This window comes from Heterodontus francisci, chromosome 1 (assembly GCF_036365525.1).
Source record: "Heterodontus francisci isolate sHetFra1 chromosome 1, sHetFra1.hap1, whole genome shotgun sequence".
Classification (NCBI taxonomy): Eukaryota; Metazoa; Chordata; class Chondrichthyes; order Heterodontiformes; family Heterodontidae; genus Heterodontus; species Heterodontus francisci.
This window is the reverse complement of record NC_090371.1, coordinates 105,531,342-105,558,250: the sequence shown is the minus strand read 5'-3', so window position 1 is coordinate 105,558,250 and position 26,909 is coordinate 105,531,342. Positions and strand designations below refer to the sequence as shown.

The 26,909-nt window shown below is 43.6% G+C and overlaps 1 protein-coding gene and 1 long non-coding RNA gene across 6 annotated transcripts in view; one reads left to right on the top strand and one right to left on the bottom strand.

Moving 5' to 3' along the window:
* ipo11 (importin 11) overlaps positions 1 to 26,909 on the bottom strand; it is an 837,351-nt gene that overhangs the window by 759,258 nt on the left and 51,184 nt on the right. For all 4 annotated transcript variants that reach the window (XM_068034109.1, XM_068034083.1, XM_068034101.1 and 1 more), the window contains exon 2: positions 6,130 to 6,274. In XM_068034109.1, coding sequence (XP_067890210.1) covers positions 6,130 to 6,267 — 138 coding nt within the window. In that variant the 5' untranslated portion in view covers positions 6,268 to 6,274. The remainder of the gene's footprint in view (positions 1 to 6,129; positions 6,275 to 26,909) is intronic.
* Positions 1,638 to 10,409, top strand: LOC137371476 (uncharacterized). Of its 2 annotated transcripts, none has more exons than XR_010975227.1 (2): positions 1,638 to 1,712; positions 9,196 to 10,409. It is a non-coding gene; the product is annotated as an uncharacterized lncRNA (long non-coding RNA). The 2 variants fall into 2 exon arrangements; XR_010975228.1 differs by lacking the exon at positions 1,638 to 1,712 and adding an exon at positions 1,744 to 1,866.

Genomic DNA, 26,909 nt, shown 5'->3' with positions numbered 1-26,909 from the left:
CTTCCTATTCCTGAGCTCCACCCATATTGCCTCGCTGCATGACCTCTGAGGTGTCCTCCCACAGTACAGCTGTGATATTCTCCTTCACCAGTAATGCAACTCCCCCACCCTTTTTACATCCCCCTCTATCCCGCCTGAAGCTTCTAAAGCCTGGAACATTTAGCTGCCAATCCTGCCCTTCCCTCAACCATGTCTCTGTAATAGCAGCAACATCATATTTCCAAGTACTAATCCAAGCTCTAAGTTCATCTGCCTTACCTATCATACTTCTCGCATTGAAACAAATGCACTTCAGTCCACCAGTCCCGCTGTGCTCCGCAACATCTCCCTGCCTGCTCTTCCTCTTAGTCTTACTGGCCTTATTTACTCGCTCCCCCTCATTTATTTCACTTGCTGTCCTACTGCTCTGGTTCCCACCCCGCTGCCACACTAGTTTAAACCCTCCCGAGTGACGCTAGCAAATCTCGCAGCCAGGATATTAAAGCCCCTCCAGTTTAGATGCAACCCGTCCTTCTTGTACAGGTCCTATCTGTCCTTGAAGAGAGCCCAATGGTCCAGATATCTGAAACCCTCCCTTCTACACCAGCTGCTCAGCCACGTGTTTAGCTGCACTATCTTCCTATTTCTAGCCTCACTGGCACATGGCACAGGGAGTAATCCCGAGATTCCAACCTTAGAGGTCCTGTTTTTTTTTAAAACTTACTACCTAACTCCCTAAACTCCCCCTGCAGGACCTCATCACTCTTCCTGCCTATGTCATTGGTACCGATGTGTACCACAACCTCTGGCTGTTCACCCTCCCCCTTCAGAATGCCCCCTGTCAGTTCAGAGACATCCTTGACCCTGGCACCAGGGAGGCAACATACCATCCTGGAGTCTCTTTCACGTCCACAGAAGCACCTATCTGTGCCCCTGACTATAGAGTCCCCTATAACTATTGCTCTTCTGCGCTTTGTCCCTCCCTGAACAGCAGTGCCAGCCATGGTGCCACTGCTCTGGCTGCTGCTGTTTTCCCGATAGGCCATCCCCCCCAACAGTATCCAAAACGGTATACTTGTTAGAAAGGAGGATAGCCACAGGGGATTCCTGCACTGACTGCCTGCCCCTTCTAGCGCTCACCCATCTATCTTCCTGCACCTTGGGTGTAACCACTTCTCTAAAACTCCTGTCTATGACACTTTCTGCCACCTGAATGCTCCTAAGTGCATCCAGTTGCCGCTCCAACCGATCCATGCGGTCTGTGAGGAGCTGCAACTGGCTACACTTCCTGCAGATGTAGTCTTCCGGAACGCTGGAAGCGTCACGGACTTCCCACATCTCACAGGTGAAGCACTTCACCCCTCTAACTGTCATTTCTAGCACTAATTAATAAATTAATTTTAAATAAATAAATGCTTATTAAATCCTTACTAAATTACGATACAATTAACTATATGGTCCCTAGTGCTAGATTCCTACTGTAAATATTAAATGCTAACTAAATACAGTAATCTCCTCCCTCTGGTTTAGTTACTTTACTTATTAATTAGTTAATTAGTGTTTTAATCAATTTTTATCAATGTTTTATTTTCAAATTCCCTACCAGCCAATCAGGTCACAGCTTTCCTGTGATGTCACTTTTTCAGTTTTTTGTCCCCCACCCGAGGTAACTTACCGGTCTGGAACTCCGCCCTCCGAGTCTTCTCCGAGAATGAAGGCCGCGAATCCCCGAGGTAAGTTTTTTATACTTGCAGGTCTGGAACTCCGCCCTCAGAGTCTGCTCCGAGAATGAAGGCCGCGAATCCCCGAGGTAAGTTTTTTATACTTACCGGTCCAGAACTCCGCCCTCAGAGTCTGCTCCGAGAATGAAGGCCGCGAATCCCCGAGGTAAGTTTTTTTATACTTACCGGTCCAGAACTCCACCCTCCGAGTCTGCTCCGAGAATGTCAAGAAGCACTTATTCACATGAAAGGTCGTGCAATTCTGAAACTCTCTCCCGCATAATGCTGTTGAAGCTGGGGTTCACTTGATAATTTCAAAACTGAGATTGATAGATTTTTAATAGGCAAGGTATTAAGGGTTTGAAAACCAAGGAAAAAGGGGTCAAGATACAGATCAGCCATAATCTAAATGAATGGCAAACAGGCTCAAGGGGCTGAATAGCCCACTTCTATTCCAAGGTTCTAATGAGCTGCTCTTGGAGTCTAGCTCAGTAGTTATTTTAAAATGGAATGCTCTTGATTAATATGCAGACTGAAGGGGAGGACGCCATATAAGAAATGGCCAAACATCTCCCAAGTAATCTCAGTGAAGTGTCTCATTGACAAAGTACTTCACCCGCGATGAATTGGTCCTGGCAACCTGTACCTGCTTAACAGTGGTACAGGCGGTCAGGGGCAGGTGACAAAGGCAGAAGTCCTATCCGAACTCCGTGATTTGTATGCCGCTACAAGGGCAGACACTTCTTCAATCATCTCTGAACCCAAATTGAGTTGATGCTCCAGGAGAATTCCAGTGTAAATTGGCCACATTGGAAACTCCAGGCCTTGCAGAGGTGCAAATCCCAACCTATGCCCTTCTTAACCCAGAAATTTCAAGGTTGCTGTTTTTTGCTAAGGGGATTATGCATCTCAACCTGTTGTGTATGACCAGATTCCAATTACCTTTTCTAGCAATGTACCAGTTACGTAGCCATCCCCCAACCAGGAAACAGGAGACATTCTGTACTGGCAGGGCTGCTTTAAGTAGATTCCAGGTGAAATCCCTCTTGAGTTAAGTGCAACCATTTGGATTCCATTGCTGCTGTCAAAGTGGAGGCCTGACCTTCAAAGCAGGTCAAAGTCACCACAGTGTCACTGCTCCTCCTGCTCCACCACCATTATCAACTTTCACCCACCAAGATTTTGTTGTAAAGCTTTTAATATCTTGCCTCACTAAATGTTCCCAAATATCAACTTTTCTTTGGTCTATCAGCAACTAACGCAAACATGAACTTGCAATGTGATCGACAGAATAGAGTCCAGAGATATGGGCTTTCTGCTTTGTCACACCCACCACCTGGCAGCTGCGATGTCAACAAAGATGCAGTGTCAAGAGATGCCCTACCCTCTATGTCCTCCGAGCTCCTTTGCACTAGTCTGGGACGATTCTGATGGTCTGCACCATCTTTGATGCAGGCAGCTGCCTCGGCCATCGCTGGCTTTGACATCACAGTGTGGGAAGTGCGCCCCCTGCAGTTGCAGCATCAAACGCAGCCATTGTAGAAACCCGAGCAAAACTGGGATTACGCTTGAAAATTACATTTGCAGTTACTGCCAAGAAATTTGATGACCAGATCACTGCCAAGTCTTTCATCCGGTTTTAGGCTGATTGTCTGTATTGGCTTGTTACAACTGATGTACTTGCTAGGTCACTTCAGAGGGTAGTTCGGAGTCAAACACGTTTGCGCAGGACTGCATAGAAAAACAATGGGCAGCAGGCTCAATGGAGAAGGCTTACCAACTGCATTCACGAACTATGATAAGGAAACTCTTTATTGCAACCATTCTTTCATTATAACACATGGTCAGACATTCAATTTACAATATTGTATACTGAATAGGAGGTGCAGGCCATATGATACTCAAAGTCATAAAACAAAGCTTATAATATGATTTGCAATCAGCCCTGGGGCTTGATTCTGGGTAAAGGTTGGATGTACGGCTCCACTTGCCTGCCAGGTTGTTCAGCAGTTTTTGTTGAATATTTTGGTTCATTAGATCCCCGCTGTTCTGCATCATTGTCCATTTTATCTTCCCAATTTCAATTATCAGCCCCTCATAATCAACTCTTCGACAATCTAATACCCAGGTCTTCATCTCATTTAATATTTTAATGCATCTATTATGGTCACTATCAGCTATATGTCCCCCCACTTTTATCTTTCTTATCTGCCCTGGCTCATTCCCTATTATTAAATCCAGTAGCGAATCCTCCCTTGTTGGGCTTCTTGCATATTGGGTTCGAAAGGAGTCTTGTACACATTGTAGAACCTCCATTCCTTCATCACCTTTACCTACCTCATCTGGCCAATTAATACCAGCTTAGTTGAAATCCCCTATTATTATTATGCTTTTTTTTTTTAAAAACATTTCCCTAATTTGTTTGCATATTTGTTCTTCCACCTCACCTCCACTATTCGGTGGTCTATGTACTACCCATATTAGTGCGGCTGATCCTTTACTTATCTCTACCCATATGGATTCTATTTCTGTCTTGCTGATTGCCATGTCACTTTTTTGTACTGCCATTATGTTTTTCCAAATACAGCTACTCTTCCTCCCCATTTTTCCCTCCCGACTTCTAAATACGTGATACCCTGCAATGTTCAATTCCCAGTCCTGATTTTTCTGTAGCCATGTCTCAGTAAGCCCTATGTCAGGTTCCTCACAATGTATTTTGCCTCCAGTTCCCCTGTTTTATTGCAGACATTGCTGTACAGACAATTTGACTCATTTTGTGGGGAAGAAGTGGGGGTTGTTCGCTGATGATTGCAGTGTTCAGTACCATTCAAAACTTTTCAGATACTGAAGCAGGAGGGAGTGAATGTTTAACGTGGTGGATGACATGCCACAAGCAGCAAGACCTGGACAACATTCAGGCTTGGGCTGATAAGTGACACTAGAGCCACACAAGTGCCGGGCAATGACCATCTCCAACAAAGAGAGAATCTAACCATCTTCCACTGACGCTCAACGGTATTACCATAGGTAAATCCCCCACCATCAACATCTTGGGTGTTATCAGTGACCAAAAACATTACTGGACCAGCCACATAAATACTGTGGCTACAAGAGCAGATTAGAGGCTGGGAATTCTGCAGCGACTAACTCACCTCCTAACTTCCCAAAACCTGTCCACCATCTACAAGTCAGGAGTGTGACAGAATACTCTCCACTTGCCTGGATGGGTACAGCTTCAACAATACTCAAGAAGCTAGACACCATCCAAGACAAAGTAGCCCGCTTGATCGGCATGTCATCCACCACGTTAAACATTCACTCCCTCCACCACCAGCGCGCACAGTGGCAGCAGTGTGTACCATCTCCAAGATGCACTATAGCAACTCGCCAAGGCTCCTCCAACAGCACCTCCCAAACCCACAATCTCTGCCACCGAGGACAAGAGCAGCAGACATATGGGAACACCACCATCTGCAAACCCACCACCACCCCCCCACCACCCCCCCCCCCCGCCCAAGTCACTCACCATCCTGACTTGGATCTAAAATCGCCATTGCTTCATTATCATAGAATCATAGAATAGTACAGCACAGAAGGAGGCCATGTGGCCCATTGCGTTCATGCTGGCTCTCTGCAAGAGCAACTCACAAAGAGGTTTGGGGAGGAAATTTCAGTTTAGGGCTGAAAGTACTGCCAGTGATAGGGCGAAAGAAGCAGGGGATACATCAGAAGTCAGAGTTGGATGCCTTTTCTACTTCAAATATCACCAACTCTTTCAGGACAACTTCCTGATTGCTCCACCTCCTCCCACTGTATCCTATCATGTCTATGACAAACACTCTTCTGTGAAATTCAAAGCTACATATATTTTCAGTAACTCCATCAGTTCTTTCTAATCTACTAAAGTTCTTTTTACATATCCAACCAGGACTAATCAATCTTCATTCTTTCACTTGGTGCAATAAAATTCTTCACCCCTACACTTTTATGTTCCTCTCAGTTTTCTACACACCCTAGTTTTGCCTTTGCCAAATTATTTTTGCTTTCCCTCTATTTTCTATGCGCTACTTGACTTTGAATTACTATCTATAGATTTGTTGCATACCTCTATTTTTAAGTGTTATTTTACTTTGAATTGCTCTACGCAACAAAGGAACTCTCAACTTTTGCTGCAGGCACTGTACTTAAGAGCATAAGGGCATAAGAAATAGAACCAAGAAGAGGCCATACAGCCCCTCGAGCCGACTCTGCCATTCAATCAGATCATGGCTTAACTTCTACATCAACTCCACTTTCCTGCCCCATCCCCATATCCCTTAATTCTCTTAGTTACCACCCCAAACATGATTACATATTAAACGAACTGCTCGTTTAACTACCAAGCTGTTACATCTGTTCATACTCAGGTAGTTATGAAAGTATAACCCACCAACAAAGCTGAATAGAAACCAGGTTGCGTTTCCCATTGCTTTAATCGCTCCTCAGCTGGCTTCAATACAGCTGTGTCTTGACTTGTAGCCTGGGTCAAAGCCTGCAGGACAACAGTGCTAGCACTATTGATATCCATAGAGAACCTGGCAAGAAAATAAAAAGCACTTTCAACATATATGCAGATAAAAGTTAACTCTATAAAATGAGCAAAGAATAACATTTCTGTTAGTGTTCCAACAGCTTAGTACATTAGATTGATAACACTGAATAAATAGAAATGTTATAGGAGGAAATTCATATAGCAATCTTTATAATACTATCACTGACAAACTTATCAAAGGATTATGTTACACGGTTGACTTCATTGCACTCAAAACACCAAATTTTACAAAGCGAGCATCAACTGCACGCAGGCCATCAAATATAACACTGGTATTGGAAACTTATAACATTTAAACTGTTCATTGCTGTTGGATTAAGATCTGATGTTCAAAACTGTCAGCTTTCGTTCAGTTGGTAGCATTCCCACCTCTACGTCAAGAGGATGTGGCTTCAAGTGCCATTCCAGAAGCTTGAGCACAAAAGTCTAGGCTGACACTCCAGTGCAGCACTGAGGGAGTGCTGCACTGTTGAAGATGCCGCCTTTCAGATCAGAGCTCCATCTGTTCTCTCAGACTGACGTAAAGGATCCCGTGGCACTATTTCAAAGAGCAGGGGAGTTCTCCCCGGTGTCCTGTCCAATATTTAATCCCTCAAACAGCATCACAAGAACTGATTACCTGGCTATGTGCAAATTGGCTGCTACATTTCCTACTTTAAAACAGCGGTTACACTTCACAATTGCTTCATTGGTTGCAAAGCACTTTGGAACATCCGGTGGTTGTGAAAGGTGGTATGCAAGTATAGACCCAGTAAAAAGACACAGTAAAAACATAAGAACTTAGTTGAAACAAAGGGCTAGTTACACATAATTACACAGCGAGTTGAAACACAGGGGGGTTGGGTAGAAAGGGGAACAACAAAGATGCTAGCAGACTCTCAGTCCTTGCACGTATCAGATAAAGGAGTCACTACAGACACGAGATACGATTAGACTCACAGTAGACAATGGGAAACTGTAAAGAAATGAACCAGGTTCTCACTGAGCCAAAAAAGGAATTATGTCATTATACCAGACCCCTATGGGTAAATAAGAGGGGAGGGTCTTGGAAACACGAGTTAACCCCTGACTGAAACTAGGGAAGGCACGCGAACCCTGGGGAAGAACACTTGAGACGACACCATGAGCCAAGGGCTCAGAGAACAGAAGAACAGCCACAAGTCCGAGACTGATCACTTCGTGCCTTGACGGGTAGTGTACTGTGTAAGTAGTGAGAGCTTGTACTTTGATGAATTTTGATACTGTGCAAGTTAGTGAGAACTTGTACTTGATAATTTAGTTTGTAAATAAAATATTGATATCTTTCACCAATCAGCTTCCGCGGATTCTATAAGAGTAAGTGCAGATTAGGCACAACATAAGTGCAAGTCTTTTTTATCCTATTCCTCCCATTTCATGAGTGAAAGGGCTTTCAATATTTTATAAAGGCTAGCAATATAAAAAATAGAATAGTTATTCATTTTCACATAAAGTCAATCTGACATATTAAACAATCTACTTTTCCAGTGCTACAGATTCAGGTCTGCCACAGCTACCTACTAGGGCTCAGCGGCGTCGCTCACTCCTTTAAATGGTCCGTTCGCTTGTTTTTTTTTACAGGTATGGCCCTTTGTCAGATGGTTTGCAGGGAACCCAGGCGTGTAATAATAAAACTCTTGCGATCCAGACCAAATCTTTGTATTAAGCACATATACTCCTTTAATCTCTGCAAAAGCCGACTAAGTTAACATTAGACCAAGTGTCATTTGGTTCAGTTCATAAGATATTTTACCTACAATAGACCAAATAGAGAACAGTCTGGCAAAAGTAATTTGTGAAATCAATTCAACATCTGCTTGCTACAGTTAAAATAGAAGATACAGACACTAGCTCAAATGAGAGGAATTCTTAAAGAAGGATTCATTCCCACCAATAGTATAGAGCCCATCTCTCCTTCCCATACTTTCTGTTGTCTTGACTGACTTTTGATGTCTGTACTAATTATTAAAAAGCCTCTGCTCAAAAAATTTAAAAAACTGCCAACACCAAAGCACATGTCTCCTGAATAACCAGACATTTAGAACCGGACATTGTTTGAAACTTATGCAAAACAACTTTCAATCCTGGATTTAAATCGCTTTTCATCTGCCTACAAATGGCCATCCCAGCACAAGGGTGTCCAGAGCAAGCACTCCCTTTCAGATGAGACCCTGCCCAAAACATATTGGGCAGCTCATCTGGGTCCTGTTCGCAGGAGAAAAAAGCTACAGAATCCCAACCCATGACATCCATTTTTGCCCATACCCAACTGCAATTTATTTTTGGGGGATTAATTATAAGCATATCCTAGACATACACAGAATGAAAGTAAATAAAGTCAAATGTTGGGATAATAAAAAGAATTCAACACAGAAAATCAACCAAATCAGATACAAAAGTTGAGAATTTACTTACCCAAATCCTCCTCCTAATGGCATTACTACACAAGAGAAGTTCAGAAGTTAGAATTTTCTCAATCCTGACCTCTCCTCATTTCTGCCATGAAGCAGCCCATCCCCTCTATGGCAACATTCCATCTCAGAGAAGGAAAACAAATCCAGAAGTGCTCCAATTAGAAGCCCACTAGAGAACTAACTAATAAGCTCTCCCACCATACAGCATGTAGTCAGTGGAAGACAATCATTGATAGTTGACCAATGAGAAGACAAGTAAGCAGTCTTGAATAATACTGAACCTGTATTAGCAAAGGACAGTTCAGTACACCGCTATAGATGCTAATTCAGATAATTTCCTAGTTACGAGCCCAAGGTTCAAACCCTGTAGCTGTCAGCCTACAGAACAGCATGTTTGATATCAATAAACAACCAAAATGAACTCGAATAGTTCCTTTATTAACCTACCTCTCTCTCTATTGCAATTTTACAGGAATTCACTCGAATATTCGGATGGAACAATTGTCTTTAATTACTTGTATTGAGCAAACAACCTGGACGAGAAAGCATGAAGGAACTGAACAAAAGCACATTCCATATTGGAGAAACAAATCACAAATATTACTCTCTAAATATTGAAAATACACCAGGTCAGCTGCTCACCATTTACATCTCATCTGCAATTTTCATGAACAGAACAAAACCGAGAATGCTAATCATTTATTTGTTCTTTGTTAAGTTTATCTGCACATAAAAAACTGAATGCATGATGAAGGAACCAAGGTCCATACATTGTAACTGAATGTTACATTTATCCAGGTCACTGCTGTCCTAACAAAAACACAAGATGTAAATATATTGTTACGAGAGTTTCCATTTTTGTATTAAAACTTGGGAATCTATATTTTTAATAAAAAAGGATTTCATGGACATTGAATCATCTGGAGATTGCTGAACTTCAGGTGTTTTTTTTTCCAAAGGAAGGTGAACAAAAGGTTTGACCAGTGAACAAGTTATTACTGGAAAGCATGTGATTTCAAGTAAACATAGCAGGGGTTTGACTTAAGAGCTACTCAGTGTTGTGACAAGACAGAATTTATGACTATCATCGGACTTGCTTGGAAAAAATTTTAGTTTCATTTTGAACTGTTAAAAAGACAGCTTTTTTGGACAAAAAGGAAGTTGCTGGAGAACAGAAGAACATCCAGACCACTGTTAACTCTCTTTGAAAAATCCCTGCTCTTGAAAAAGGCCTCCATATGTTGCCTCCTGTATTTTGAAAACATCAACGTTTGCAGAAACCTTGCATCTTGAAAAGGAATTTGCACTGAATGAGAGAGAATTGACACCTTTGTTGCTTCACACCTGCTCTAAGACCTATGTGAAGCCTTCTGCCGTTGAATTTCTTTGAACGCCTAGCCCAAACAGACTGTTCATCAACCTCACTTGGAAAGATTCCCAGTAGCAGTCAGCTATTCGACTTTGGGACACCTTGCCAAAACAAAGGACTTCCTTCCATATCTTTGCAGACTAAGTTTTTTTTATTTCTTCTATTTCTTTCTAACAGTTAACCAGTTTTTGGATGTATGTGCATGAGGGCTAGGATAAGAATACGGGCTCTAATATCTCAATTTGCGTAATATTTTTACTTCATTATTGGTTAAGACTTAGTTTATAATAAATGGATAATTTTTCTTATTTAAGAAACCTGGTTGGTGTGCTTTATTCTGGAGACAAATAGAGTATTTAATTGGCTGTAAGTGGGAAAATTTATTGCTATGTTGTGACCTGTGGAGGAGTGGGACTGAATTAACAGTGCACTCCTCCCGTCCTGGTCATAACAATATAAAAATTAATCAAAGGACATAATGAGTTTTTTTACATTCAGAAATCTAGACAGCAAAGTCGCAAACAAGAGGAAACTAAGCCAATCAGGAAGCGACGATTAGGTGACACCAACTGGTTTTAAAAGTCTTTAGATTGTAAGAGGGAAGGAAGACAGAGATAAGAAATAGTTGAGTAGTCGGGAAAGATTAGGCTGAGTAGCTAAATGCATTGAAATGACGATTATTTGCCATGATGGAAGGGACTTTCATCCCACAATGGCAACTGGCAGAAAATCACAGGAAGCCACTGTCTTGGATCCCTGCCATAAACTCAGTTTCTTAAACAGTGACTCCATCCCTCTCCCTGGCAACTATCTGAAGCTGAACCAGACAGTTCACAACCTCAGCATCATATCTGACCCCGAGATGAGCTTCCAACCATAGATCCACACTATCATGAACAGTGCCTATTTCAAACTGCATAACATCGCCTGACTCCACCCCGCCTCAGCTCATCTGCTGCTTAAATCCTCATCCTTTTTTTTTTTAATATCCCCAAACTTCAATACTCAAACATTCGCTCTCGCTCTCTCAGCCTCTGTGCCTGTGACCCCGCGCACTGGGTTTGGGAAGTACAAAAAAAAACTACCAGTGACATTACGGGAAAACTGTCAGCTGATTGACTAATAATAACAGCTGTTACTAACCAACCAATCACAAAAAAATCAGCAGAAAAAAAGTTATTTTTTAAAAACCCTCAATAGCTACCTTGTAAGTTAGGTTAGCACTACTAAGTTTTTTTTTAATTAGTGTAATTTATTAATAATTACTAATTAGAATAGTGCTGTTTGGACAGAGTCAGGCTGTGAGTTGTGTGTGAGGGATTTTACTGACTGGGGAAGGAGGTGCTCTTTGGTCTCTTTTTTTCTGCCTCCACGGTACAAAGGAAGCAGCTGATCGGCAAGTAGCTGGAAAGTTATTCTACTTATTAAACTAGCAATAATTAGTTTGCAAAGCTAAGTAATGGCAGGGCAGTTCGGCCAAGCAGAATGTGTCTCCTGTGGCACGTGAGAAGTCGTGCACGCACCACGTGCCCTTGACAAGCACATCTGCAGAAAGTGTCATCGGCTGCAGAAGCTTGAGCTCCGGGTTTTGGAACACGAGCGGCGGCTGGAGTCACTGTGCCGCATCCATGAGGCAGAGAACAACGTGGGTAGCACATTTCAGGAGGTAGTCACCCCAGAGCTTAAGAGAGCACAGGCAGAGGAGGACTGGATGGCAGCCAGGCACAGACAGACAAGAAGGTCAAAGCAGGTAGTGCAGGAGTCCCCAGAGGGCATCCCACTTTCTAACTGGCATTCAGTTCTGAGTACTGATGAGAGAGAGGATTCCTCTGGAGAGTACAGTGAGAGTCATGACCAGAGCACCATTGGTGGCTCAGCTGTGCAGGGAGGGAGGAGAAAGGGCAAGAGAGCAATAGTGATAAGGGATTCTATAGTTATGGGAACAGACAGGCGTTTCTGTAATCACAGAAATGATTCCAGGATATGATGTTGCCTCCCTGGTGCAAGGGTCATGGATATCACTGAGCAGCTACACAGCATACTGGAGCCAGAGGTCGTTTTTCCATCTTGGTACCAATGATATAGGAAGAAAGAGGGATGAGGTCCAGCAGGCTGAGTTTAGGGAGTTAGGAACGAGATTAGCAAGCGGGACCTCAAAGGTAGTAATCTCAAGATTACACCCAAGGCCACATTCTAGTGAGTATACAAAGACAAGAATACATCAGATGAATGCATGGCTGAAGAGATGGTGCAGGAGGGAGGACTTCAGATTTCTGGGGCATTGGGACCGGTTCTGAGGAAGGTGGGACCTGTACAAGTCAGGCAGTCCACACATGAACAGGACTGAGACAAATATCCTTGCAGAAAGGTTTGCTAGTGCTGTTGGGGATGATTTAAACTAGTTTGGCGGGGGGCGGGAACCTGAGCGCAGTCTTAGATAGGGCAATTTCAGGGCAGGGAACAGGAGGCAGAAAATTAGCAAGTGATTCATGAAGAAGCAAAAGGTTAAAAAGTCACAGGAATTTGGCAGTGTTAAAGGGTATTTATTTGAATGCAAGGAGTATAGTAAATAAAGCCGATTAGCTGAGTGCACAGATAGACACATGGCAACACGATATCGTTGCCATAACGGAAACTTAGCTTAAAGAGGGGCAAGAATGGCAGCTCAACATCCCTGGATATAGAGTTTACAGGAAGGATAGAGGGGGAAATTAGAAAAAAGGAGGGGGTGTAGCATTATTAGTTAAGGAATCAATAACAGCTTTGAGAGATGATATGCGAAATGAATCAACAAATGAGGCCAGATGGGTAGAGCTCAGAAGTCCAAAAGGGGCAGCCACACTACTAGGAGTGTAGATCCCCCCCCGCCGCCCCCCCAAATAATGAGAGGGAGACAGAAGAACAAATATGTAGGCAAATTTCTGAGTGCAAAAACTATATGGCAATAATATATGAATGCATGGCTGGACAGGACCGGGACCAATTTCCTCGGGGCAGAAGGGGGGTGGGGGGGCCGTGTTTGCTAGTGCTGTCGGGGAGGGTTTAAACTACAATGGCAGGGGGATGGGAATCTGAGCAGGGACACAGAGGAGAGGGAAACAAGGATAGAAATGAAGACAGAAAGGTAAGAAGCAAAAGTGGAAGGCAGAAAATTAAGAGCCAGAAACAAATTGCCCCTAGTATCGGTAGGTGGTAGGGAAATATAGGGACAGGGTGGGGATGTGGTAGGAATATGGAATTAGTGTAGGATTAGTATAAATGGGTGGTTGATGGTCGGCACAGACTCGGTGGGCCGAAGGGCCTGTTTCAGTGCTGTAGTCTAAAGGCATTGTCTCAATGCACGGAGCATTCACAAGGTAGATGAATTAACAGCGCAAATAGATATAAACCTGCCTCTCTCACAGAGAGAGAGAACACAGCGAGAGCAGAGCTTTGAAAACCACGCCAAGAAATCGGAAGCCACAGAGAGAGAGAGAGAGAGAGAGAGAGAGAACAGCGGGAGCAGAGCTTTGAAAAGCGCGGCAAGAAATTGGAAGCCACAGAGAGAGAGAGAGAACAGCGGGAGCAGAGCATTTCTCGTGCATAGGCGGAGCGCACGCGGGACTGCTGGGTAAGTGAGGTTACATATTTGGGCGGTTGCTTTACCTGAAACACTACTCGGGTAGTGTCTCCCACCCATCCTCCTCCTCTAACCAAAAAAAAAAAGTTCTGTCCGTCGGATTGCTAAGCTAACAAGTTTTGACTTTTTTTTTGGTTTTCAGTCGATTTGTTGGGAATTTAGAATGGTGGGAATGGAGGTTAAGGCAGTTGAATGTTCCTCCTGCAGAATGTGGGAGGTAAGGGTCGCCAAGAGTGCATCTGCGGGAAGTGCACCCAACTCGAGCTCCTCGAGAACCGCGTTAGAGAACTGGAGCTGGAGCTGGATGAACTTCGGATCATTCGGGAGGCGGAGGGGGTTATTGAGAGGAGTTATAGGGAGGAAGTCACACCTCAGGTAAAAGAAGTAGGTAGATGGGTTACCGTCAGGGGAAGGAGAGGGAACCAGCAGGCAGTGCAGGGATCCCCTGTGACCATTTCCCTCGACAACAGGTATACCATTTTGGATACTGTTGGGGGGGGGGGACTTACCAGGGGTAAGCAATGGGGTACAGGTCTCTGGCGCAGAGTCTGTCCCTGTTGCTCAGAAGGGAAGGGGGAAGAGGAGCAGAGCATTAGTCATTGGGGACTCCATAGTTAGGGGAACAGATAGGAGATTCTGTGGGAACGAGAGAGACTCACGGTTGGTGTGTTGCCTCCCAGGTGCCAGGGTTAGTGATGTCTCGGATAGTGTTTTTGGGATCCTTAAGGGGGAGGGGGAGCAGCCCCAAGTCGTGGTCCACATAGGCACCAACGACATAGGTAGGAAGAGAGATGGGGATTTAAGACAGAAATTTAGGGAGCTAGGGTGGAAGCTTAGAGCGAGAACAAACAGAGTTGTTATCTCTGGGTTGTTGCCCATGCCACGTGATAGCGAAGCGAGGAATAGGGAGAGAGAGGAGTTGAACACATGGCTGCAGGGATGGTGTAGGAGGGAGGGTTTTGGTTTCCTGGATAATTGGGGCTCTTTCTGGGGTAGGTGGGACCTCTACAAACAGGATGGTCTTCACCTGAACCAGAGGGGTACCAACATCCTGGCGGGGAGATTTGCTAGTGCTCTTCGGGGGGGTTTAAACTAATTCAGCAGGGGGATGGGAACCTAAATTGTAGTGCCAGTGTACAGGATGTTGAGAGTAGTGAGGTCAGGGATAAGGTTACAAGGACGCAAGAGGGCACTGACAAGCAAGAACTTGGTTTAAAGTGTGTCTACTTCAACGCCAGGAGCATCCGGAATAACGTGGGTGAGCTTGCAGCATGGGTTGGTACCTGGGATCTCGATGTTGTGGCCATTTCGGAGACATGGGTAGAGCAGGGACAGGAATGGATGTTGCAGGTTCCAGGATTTAGATGTTTCAGTAAGAACAGAGAAGATGGTAAAAGAGGGGGGGGGTGTGGCAGTTAATCAAGGAGAGTATTACGGCGGCAGAAAGGACGTTTGAGGACTCGTCTACTGAGGTAGTATGGGCCGAGGTTAGAAACAGGAGAGGAGAGGTCACCCTGTTGGGAGTTTTCCATAGACTTCCGAATAGTTCCAGAGATGTAGAGGAAAGGATAGCGAAGATGATTCTCGACAGGAGCGAGAGTAACAGGGTAGTTGTTATGGGGGACTTTAACTTTCCAAATATTGACTGGAAATACTATAGTTCGAGTACTTTAGATGGGTCAGTTTTTGTCCAGTGTGTGCAGGAGGGTTTTCTGACACAGTATGTAGACAGGCCAACCAGGGGCGATGCCACATTGGATTTGGTACTGGGTAATGAACCCAGCCAGGTGTTAGATTTAGATGTAGGTGAGCACTTTGGTGATAGTGATCACAATTCGGTTAGGTTTACCTTAGCGATGGGCAGGGACAGGTATATACCGCAGGGCAAGAATTATAGCTGGGGGAAAGGAAATTACGATGCGATTAGGCAAGATTTAGGATGCGTAGGATGGGGAAGGAAACTGCAGGGGATGGGCACAATCGAAATGTGGAGCTTATTCAAGGAGCAGCTACTGCGTGTCCTTGATAAGTATGTACCTGTCAGGCAGGGAGGAAGTTGTCGAGCGAGGGAGCCGTGGTTTACTAAAGAAGTTGAAGCGCTTGTCAAGAGGAAGAAGGCGGCTTATGTTAGGATGAGACGTGAAGGCTCAGTTAGGGCGCTTGAGAGTTACAAGCTAGCCAGGAAGGATCTAAAGGGAGAGCTAAGAAGAGCGAGGAGAGGACACGAGAAGTCATTGGCGGATAGGATCAAGGAAAACCCTAAGGCTTTCTATAGGTATATCAGGAATAAAAGAATGACTAAGAGTTAGATTAGGGCCAATCAAGGATAGTAGTGGGAAGTTGTGTGTGGAATCAGAGGAGATAGGGGAAGCGTTAAATGAATATTTTTCGTCAGTATTTACAGTAGAGAAAGAAAATGTTGTCGAGGAGAATACTGAGATACAGACTACTAGGCGAGATGGGATTGAGGTTCACAAGGAGGAGGTGTTAGCAATTTTGGAAAGTGTGAAAATAGATAAGTCCCTTGGGCCAGATGGGATTTATCCTAGGATTCTCTGGGAAGCTAGGGAGGAGATTGCAGAGCCTTTGTCCTTGATCTTTATGTCGTCATTGTCGACAGGAATAGTGCCGGAAGACTGGAGGATAGCAAATGTTGTCCCCTTGTTCAAGAAGGGGAGAAGAGACAGCCCTGGTAATTATAGACCTGTGAGCCTTACTTCGGTTGTGGGTAAAATGTTGGAAAAGGTAATAAGAGACAGGATTTATAATCATCTTGAAAAGAATAAGTTCATTAGCGATAGTCAGCACGGTTTTGTGAAGGGTAGGTCGTGCCTCACAAACCTTATTGAGTTTTTTGAGAAGGTGACCAAACAGGTGGATGAGGGTAAAGCCGTGGATGTGGTGTATATGGATTTCAGTAAGGCGTTTGATAAGGTTCCCCACAGTAGGCTATTGCAGAAAATACGGAAGTATGGGATTGAAGGTGATTTAGTGCTTTGGATCAGAAATTGGCTCGCTGAAAGAAGACAGAGGGTGGTGGTTGATGGCAAATGTTAATCCTGCAGTTTAGTTACTAGTGGTGTACCGCAAGGATCTGTTTTGGGGCCACTGCTGTTTGTCATTTTTATAAATGACCTGGAAGAGGGTGTAGAAGGGTGGGTTAGTAAATTTGCAGATGACACGAAGGTCGGTGGAGTTGTGGATAGTGGCGAAGGATGTTGTCGGGTACAGAGGGACATAGATAGGCTGCAGAGCTGGGCTGAGAGATGGCAAATGGAGTTTAATGCGGAAAAGTGAGAGGTGATTCACTTTGGAAGGAGTAACAGGAATGCAGAGTACTGGGCTAATGGGAAGATTCTTGGTAGTGTAGATGAACAGAGAGATCTTGGTGTCCAGGTACATAAATCCCTGAAAGTTGCCACCCAGGTTAATAGGGCTGTTAAGAAGGCATATGGTGTGTTAGCTTTTATTAGTAGGGGGATCGAGTTTCGGAGCCACGAGGTTATGCTGCAGCTGTACAAAACTCTGGTGCGGCTGCACCTGGAGTATTGCGTGCAGTTCTGGTCACCGCATTATAGGAAGGATGTGGAAGCTTTGGAAAGGGTGCAGAGGAGATTTACTAGGATGTTGCCTGGTATGGAGGGAAGGTCATGAGGAAAGGCTGAGGGACTTGAGGTTGTTTTCGGTAGAGAGAAGGAGGAGAGGTGACTTAATAGAGACATACAAGATAATCAGAGGGTTAGATAGGGTGGATAGTGAGAGTCTTTTTCCTCGGATGGTGATGGCAAACACGAGGGGACATAGCTTTAAGTTGAGGGGTGATGGATATAGGACAGATGTCAGAGGTAGTTTCTTTACTCAGAGAGTAGTAGGGTCGTGGAACGCCCTGCCTGCAACATTAGTAGACTCGCCAACTTTAAGGGGATTTAAGTGGTCATTGGATAGACATATGGATGAAAATGGAATAGTGTAGGTCAGATGGTTTCACAGGTCGGCGCAACATCGAGGGCCGAAGGGCCTGTACTGCGCTGTAATGTTCTATGTTCTATTTAGTAGCAATTATGGAGACATGGCTGCAAGGTGACCAAGGATGGGAACTGAACATCCGGGGTATTCAATACTTAGCAAGGACAGGCAAAAAGCAAAAGGAGGAGGGTAGCGTTGTTAGTAAAGGAAGAAATCAATGCAATAGTGAGGAAGGATACTGGCTCGAAAAATCATGTGGAACCTGTATGGCTGGAGCTAAGGAACATCAAGGGCAGAAATTGTTGGTGGGGGGTAATCGAAAGGCCCCCAAACAGTAGTGGAGATGTAAGGGATGGCATTAAACAGGAAATCAGAGACGCATGTAATAAGGGTACAACTGTAATCATGGGTGAATTTAATCTATAGATTGGTCAAACCAAATTAGCAATAATACTGTGGAGGAAGATTTCCTGGAGTGTGTACGTGATGGTTTTTTAGACCAATACGTTGAGGAACCAACTAGAGAACAGGCTATCCTAGACTGGGTATTGTGCAATGAGAAAGGATTAATTAACAATCTTGTTGTGCGGGGTCCCTTGAGGAGGAGCGACCATAACATGATAGAATTCTTCATTAAGATGGAGAGTGAAGTAATTGAATCCGAAACTAGGGTCCTGAATCTAAATGAAGGAAACTATGAAGGTATGAGGTGCAGGTTGGCCATGGTAGACTGGGGAACTTTACTAAAAGGTTGATGGTGGATAAGCAATGGATAATATTTAAAGAACCTGTGCATGAATTACAACAATTATTCATTCTTGTCTGGTGCAAAATTAAAACTGGAAAGGTGGCTCAAGCGTGGCTTACAAAAGAAATTAGGGATAGTATTACATCCAAAGAGGAAGCACATAAAATTGCCAGTAAAAGCAGCAAGTCTGAGGATTGGGAGCAGTTTGGAATTCAGCAAAGGAAGAAAAAGAGGTTGATTAAGCGGGGGGGATAATAGATTGAGAGTAAATTTGAAGGGAACATAATAATTGACTATAAAAGCTTCTATAAATATGTGAAGAGAAAAAGATTAGTCAAGAGAAATGTAGGTCCCTTACAGTCAGAAAAGAGGGTAATTACAATGGGGAACAAAGAAATGGCAGAACAATTAAACACATACTTTGGTTCTGTCTTCACAAAGGAGGACACAAATAACCTCCCAGAAATGTTAGGGAACCAAGGGTCTAATGAAGGAGGAAGGAACTGAAGGAAATTACTATTAGTAAAAAAAATTAATGGGGTTAAAGGCTGATAAATCCCCAAGGCCTGATAATCTACATCCCAGAATACTAAAGGAAGTGGCCCTGGAAATTGTGGATGCATCTTCCAAAATTCTATAGACTCTAGAGCAGTTCCTACAGATTGGAGGGTGGCAAATGTAAGCCCACTATTTAAAAAAAGAGGGAGAAAAAACAGGGAACTACAGACTAGTTAGCCTTACATCAGTAGTGGGGAAAATGCTAGAGTCTATTATAAAGGATGTGATAACAGAACACCTGGAAAGCATAAACAGGATTGGGCAAAGTCAGCATGGGTTGAGAAAGGGAAATCATGCTTAACAAATCTACTGGAGATTTTTTGAGGATGTGACTAGTAGAATAGATAAGGGAGAACCAGTGGATGTGGTTTATCTGGACTTTCAGAAGGCTTTCGATAAGGTCCCACATAAGAGATTAGTGTGCAAAATTAAAGCACATGGGATTGGGGGTAAGGTACTGGCATGGATACAGAATTGGTTGGCAGACAGGCAACGAAGAGCAGGAATAAACGGGTCTTTTTCCGGGTGGCAGGCAGTGACTAGTGGGGTACCGCAGGGATCAGTGCTTGGGCCCCAGCTATTCACAATATATATTACTGACTAGGGTGAGGGAACTAAATGTAACATTTCCAAGTTTGCAGATGACAAAGCTGGGGGGGAATGTGAGATGTGAGGAGGATGCAAAGAGGCTCCAATGTGATTTGGACAAATTGGGTGAGTGGGCAAATGCATGGCAGATGCAATATAACGTGGATAAATGTGAAGTTATCCACTTTGGTTGTAAAAACAGAAAGGCAGATTATCTGAATGGTGATAGATTGAGAAAGGGGGAGGTGCAACTAGACCTGGGTGTCCTTGTACACCAGTCGCTGAAGGCAAGCATTCAGGTGCAGCAAGCAATTCAGAAGGTGAATGGTATGTTGGCCTTCATTGCAAGAGGATTTGAGTACAGGAGCAAGGATGTCTTACTGCAGTTATACAGGGCATTGATGAGACCACATCTGGAGCATTGTGTACAGTTTTGGTCTCCTTACCTGAGGAAGGAATGTCTTGCCATGGAGGGAGTGTGAAGAAGATTTACTAGGCTGATTCCTGGGATTATGAGGAGAGATTAGGTCGACGAGGCCTATATTCACTCGAGTTTAGAAGAATGAGAGGGGATCTCACAGAAACCTATAAAATTCTAACAGGACTAGACAGGCTAGATGCAGGGAGGATGTTCCCGATGGCTGCAGAGTCCAGAACCAGGAGTCATCGTCTCAGGATACGGGGTATGCCATTTAGAACCAAGAGGAGGAGAAATTTCTTCACTCAGAGAGTGGTGAGCCTCTGGAATTCTCTACCGCAGAAGGCAATGGAGGCCAAGTCATTAAATATATTCAAGGAGATAGATATATTTCTTAATGCCAAAGGGATCAAGGGATATGGGGAAAAAGCGGGAACACGGTATTGAATCAGACAATCAGCCATGATCTTTTTTGAATGGCGGTGCAGGCCCAAAGGGTCGAATGGCCTACTCCTGCTCCTATTTTCTATGTTTCTATGTTTCTACCCCAATATCAACTGGGATACAAACAGTGTGAAGGGCACAGAGGGGAGAAAATTCTTGAACTGCATTCAAAAGACCTTTTTTTAGCCAGCACGTAACAAGCCCAACGATAGGGGATGCAATTCTAGATTTAGTCTTCGGTAATGAAGCTGGGCAAGTGGGTGACCATTTTGGCGATAGTGACCATAATAGTTAGTTTTAGCATAATCATGGAAAAGGACAAAGATAAAACAGGAGTAAAGGTTCTAAATTGGGGGAAGGCAAATTTTACAAAACTTGAGAGGTGACCTGGTGAAAAAGGACTGGATACAGCTACTTGAAGGAAAATCAGTGGCAAACCAGTGGGAGGCATTCAAAAGCAAGATACTGCAGGCACAGTGTAGGCATGTCCCCACAAAGATAAAAGATGGTACTGTCAAATCTAGAGCCCCCATGGTTATCTAGAAGCCTACAGGGTAAGTTAATGCAGAAAAAGAAAGCTTATGACAATCACAAAAATCTTAATACTTTAGAAAGCCTAGAGGAGTATGGAAAGTGCAGGGGTGAAATAAAAAAGGAAATTAGAAAAGCCAAGAGTGTACAGTGTCATGCAGGCCCCCCACCTGCCAACAATGAGACACATTAATTTCGCCACATGAACATTGATTTTTTGAACTGTTACTGGAGTAAAGAAAGAACTTGTTTTCAAAAAAACAGACCCTTGACTGGAAAGACATGTGCAAAGTAACAGACAGTACTTGGAAAGGACGAAGGAACAACCCACTGCTCCAATTTAATCCACAGTGGACTTTTGATTACCAGACATTTAAGGTGGAGAAGCTAGCATTCCAGGTTAACTGCTAAGATGGCCGAATATACAAACAGATGTGGTCAGACCAGTTTAGTCACATGACTAACTGGCTGTTAGAGTTTTTTGCATTTGAGCTTGCCACAGAATTTTAAAACTCAAAGCTGTTTGCACCTGGACTGGAAAAGACCTCTCTCTTGTCTGCGCTCATCTTGTTCTCACCAGCTTCGGAATCCATTGAAGACATATGAACCCCAAGAGAAAAAAGTCTCCTGCAGTGAACACGGCTTAACAAGAATACTGGGCTCCAACAAAAAACAAGATCGACCTACAAGGATTACAGCGATCTCCTAGCACAGTAACAAAAACCCCTCTTCAAAGACTGCCTCAAACCTCTCCACTATTTTTCTTCTGCTCTTTTCTGTCTCTATTTGCATGAGCGTGGCTTGTATCTGTAGGTGTTAACCGAATTAGAGTTAGAGTTAAAATAAATTTCACCTGTCTTCTTTAAACCAAAGAAAGCCTGTTTGTGCTCATTTCTTTGCCTTATAATTGGAAAGCGGTGAACAAGGATGCACCAAGGGGCAGCTCAAAAGACGGTGTGTTTAAAATTAAACCCTATTACAATAAGACCAGGTGAAGGTCGAAAGAGACCCCGAGACACCTTTCTCACCTGGTCCTAACATGAAAAATTATTGGCAGGTAAAATCAAGGAAAACCCAAAGATGTTTTATCAGTACATTCAAAGCAAGAGGATAATTAAGGAAAGGGTAGGGCCTATCAGAGATGTACAAGGGAACTTATGCATGGATGCAGAAGATGTGGGCAGGGTGCTTAATGAGTACTTTGTCTCTGTCTTCACAAAGGAGAGGGTTGATGCAGACATTGTAGTTAAAGAGGAGTGTGAAATATTAGATACAATAAGCATAATGAGAGAGGAAGTACCAGAGGGTCCAACATCCTTGAAAGTGGATATATCGCCAGGGCCGAATGGATTGCATCCCAGCTTGTTAAGGGAAGCCAGGGAGGAAATAGCGAGTGCTATGAGGATCATCTTCAAATCCTCACTAGATACAGGCGAGGTACCAGATGATTGGAGGCGTGAGAACATTGTACCATTGTTTAAAAAGGGTGTGAGGGACAGGCAAAATAATTATAGGCCAGTCTGTCTGATCTCGGTGGTGGGTAAATTGTTAGAAGCAATTCTGAGGGTCAGGATTAATTGCCATTTCGAAAGGTACGGATTAATCATGGCTATTCAGCATGGATGCGTTTGGGGAAGTTCATGTCTTACTAACTTAACTGAATTTTTTGAGCAAGTAACAAGGACGATTGATGAGAGTAGTAGAGTGGATGTGGTCTACATGGATTATAGCAAGGCATTTGACAAGGTCCCGCATGGCAGACTAATCACTAAAATGAAATAGAATCAATTCTGAGGGACAGGATAAACTGCCACTTAGAAAGGCACAGATTAATCACGGATAGCCAGCCTGGCTTTGTTAAGGGAAGGTCATGTCTTGCTAACTTAACTGAGTTTTTTGAGGAAGTGTCAGGGAGGATTTATGAGGGTAATGGAGTGGATGTGGTCTACATGGATTTTAGTAAGGCATGTGACAAGGTCCTGCATGGCAGACTGGTCAGTAAAATGAAAGCCCATGGGATACAGGGGAAGGTGGCAGGTTGGATCCAGAATTGGCTCAGGGACAGGAAACAAAGGGTAGTAATTGACGGATATCTTTGCGAATGGAAAGCGGTTTCCAGTGGCGTTACACAGGGCTCAGTGTTGGGTTCCTTGCTGCTTTTGGTCTACATTAATGATTTGGACTTAAATGTGGGAAGCATGATTGGGAGATTTGCAGACGACAAAAATTGGCCGTGTAATTAATAGTGAAGGGGACAGCCGTGGACTCCAGAATAATGTCAATGATTTGACTTAGTGGGCGGGAAAATGGCAAATGGAATTCAATCCAGAAAAGTGTGAGGTAATGCATTTGGGCAGGGCAAATAAAGCGAGAGAATACACAAAAAAGGGGAGGATATTGAGAGGGTTAGAAGAAGTGAGAGACCTTGGAGCGCATGTCCACAGGTCCCTGAAGGTGGCAGGACAGGTAGATAGAGTGAAGGCGGCATATGGAATGCTTTCCTTTATTGGCTGTGGTATAGAATACAAAAACAGGGATGACATGCTTATAAAACGCTGATTAGGCCACAGCTGGAGTACTGCGTACAGTACTTGTCACCACATTACAGGAAGAGAACAGAATTGCTCTGGAGAAAGTACAGAGGAGATTTACAAGAATGTTGCCAGGGCTTGAAAGTTGCAGCTATTGGGAAAGATTGGATAGGCTAGGGTTGTTTTCCCCAGAACAGAGGAGGTTGAAGGGTGATTTGATTGAGGCATAGAAAATTATGAGGGGCCTAGAGTGGACAGGAAGGACCTATTTCCCCTAGCGGAGAGGTCAATTACCAGGGGACACAGATTTAAGATGACTGGTATAAAGATTAGAGGGGACATGAGGAAAACATTTTCACCAAGGGCATCTGGAATTCACTGCCAGGAACAGTGGTGGAGGCAGAAACCCTCAACTCTTTTAAAAGGTACCCGGACATGTACCTTAACTGCTGTAACCTGCAAGGCTATGGACCAGGTGCTGGAAGTTGGGATGAGATAGTGGCTAGTTTGTTCGGCCAGCACAGACATGACATGCTGAATGACGACCTCCTGCGCTGTAATTTTTCGATGGTTCTATAGTCCTGGCCAGCTTTCCACATTCTACCCTCCTTAAACTTGAGCTCATCCAAAACTCTGCTGCCCACGTCTTAACTTGCACCAAGTCCCGTTCACCAATCAACCCTGTGCTCACCAATCTATACTGGCTCCCAGATAAATAATGCCTCCAATTTTCATCCTGGTTTTCAAATTCCTTCATGGTCTTGCCCCTCGCTATCTCTGTAATCGCCTCCAGTCTACAACCCTACGAGATATCAGTGTTACTCCAATTCTGGCCTCTTGGGCATCGCCAATTTTAATCACTCTACCATTAGCGGTCATGCCTTCAGCTGCCAAGGTTCTAAGCTCTGGAATTCTCTCCAAAAAGCATGCCCTCTCTTTACTCCTTCCTCCGAAAAACCTCTCTTTGACTAAGCTTTGAGTCATCTGCCCCAATATTCCCTTAAGTGGTTCGGTGTCAAATTCCTTTGGATAACACTGCTTAAAGTGCCTTGGGGTGTTTTACAACATTACAGGTGCTACATAAATGCAAGTTGTCATCCTTTAACATAAGATACAATAATACCCAAGGCACAAGAACGAAGGCACTGCAAGTAAGATAACTGAATTCAATCTTGCCAAGCCTGCAAAATTGTCAGGCCGGAAAAGTGCAAGTGAGCTGTGCAATGAGATGACAGTGTACTCAAGACTCTCATGACAATTCTGGCAGAAAATTGTACAGACAACTATTGAAGTTCCACTGTTAGCAGATGTGCAATAATCCAAGCTCAAGAGCATTCTGTTCCCATGGCAGTCATCTATTTCACTCAAGATACTAAACTGTGTGCTTTCAACAAATATTCCTAATTCCTGCATTTTTTGCAAACCACAATCTGTTGGAACAGAAATGCCTCTTGCTAAATATTTAGAACCCTTAAACATATATACTAATACATACTCAATATATTAGAAGCACAATTAACCTAAGAAAAATTATTTTGAAATGCTTCTGGCTGGATCACTATAAATAATAAGCTTCAAAAAATCAATAAGCAATTTATTCCGAGAACATTTTGCCACAGAATGCTTTGTGTGGGGGACAGAAGGAAGAGAAGGGAAAAGACAACATGGCATTATAATTTTCTATTAATTCCCCCTATGTTTCAGCAACTTTATTGCGGGATAAGCTTTTCTGGGCAGCATGGCAGTTGAGATGCCCAATGTGAAAATTGTTCAGTCTCTTGCTTTTGCTCCTTCGTCCAACAATTTCCGAGAGAAAGTGTCCTCGTCTGGGAGGTCAGATTTTGGACTCATTTCCAAAATGCATTCAAGAAGAATCCACATTAAAGATTACTGCACAAGAGCTCATGGTCTTAGGGGTAATTTAATTAGCATGGATAGAGGATTGGCTAACTAACAAAAAACAAAGTTGGGATAAATGGGTCATTTTCAGGATGGCAAACTAACTAGTGGGGTGCCACAGGGATCACTGCTGGGGCCTCAACTATTTACAAACTACAATTTACAAATAGTGACATGGATGAAGGGACAGAGTGTATTGCAACCAAAATGGCTGATGATACAAAGATAGGTAGGAAAGCAACAAAAAACAAGAAATGCTGGGAATACTCAACAACTCCGACAGCATCTGCGAAGAGAGCAGAGTTTTTTTTCATGTTTGTGCTTGGGACCAGGCTGTTCAGTTTTCTGTCCATTAACACCCTCTCTGTACTAACGCTTTGTCTTTCAGCACACCATTAACATACCGTTTGCCTTTACTCCATGACCTTCTGGTCAGTTATTCTCTGTGACCTCGTCCGATCAACACCTCTTTTGTCATCCCTTGCCCCACCCCCGCTTTACTTGCTTAAAACCTTTTACATTTCTAATATTTGCCTGTTCTGATGAAGGGTCACTGACCATAACTTTACTTCTCTCTCCACAGATGCTGCCAGACCTGCTGAGTATTTCCCACATTTCTTGTTTTTATTTCAGATTTCCAACACTGCAGTATTTTGCTTTTATTATATAGGTAGGAAAGCAAGTTGTGAGGATGACAGAGATGTATGCAAAGGGATATAGATAGGTGAAGTGAGTGGGCAAAAATTTGGCAGATGGAGTACAATGTGGGAAAATGTGAGGTTGTCCACTTTGGCAGGAAAAATAGAAAAGCAAAATATTATTTCAATGCAGAAAGACTACAGAATGCTGCAGTACAGAAGGATCTGGGTGTCTCACACACGAATCACAAAAAGTTAGCGTGCAGGTACAGCAAGTAATTCGGAAAGCAAATTGGGGGGGGCGGGGCGGGGGGGGGGGGAAATTGGCAAGGAGAAAAGATAATGATGGGAATAAAAAAAGATAATGATGGCTGGGGTTTGTGGCGACGTGGGGAGGGAGGTGATACTAGCAAAACACGAAGTCCAGAACAAAGACAAGCCAACCCTACCTGGTAAAGCAAGCAGAATTGGCAATCTCATGGGGGACAAATATACAAAAAGTAATTAAGTTATCATTTATCTGAAACAATAACTGCCAGTACATGACTGATTTTTTTTAAGCTCATTACATATCTATTTATCTAAAAAAAATCCTAAATCATCTCCTTCCGAGGAAAAGTTCAATATTTACTTGCCCTTCTGTCCTTGCGATAGCCAACAGTTTCCTTCCCTCTGGCATTGCTCCTCTTCATTTCAAAAACATTAAGAGACCTCTACGCCAAAGAGGCATCCACAATCCGTCTGTCCTCTCTAAACTCTCTTCCCTTTCCAAGGTGTTCAAACTTGTCATCGCCTCTTGGCTGCATACCTTTTCTCCCATAACTCCCTGCTCCAATCCCTCAAATCTGGTTTCTGCCCATCTCAGCACCAAAGACTG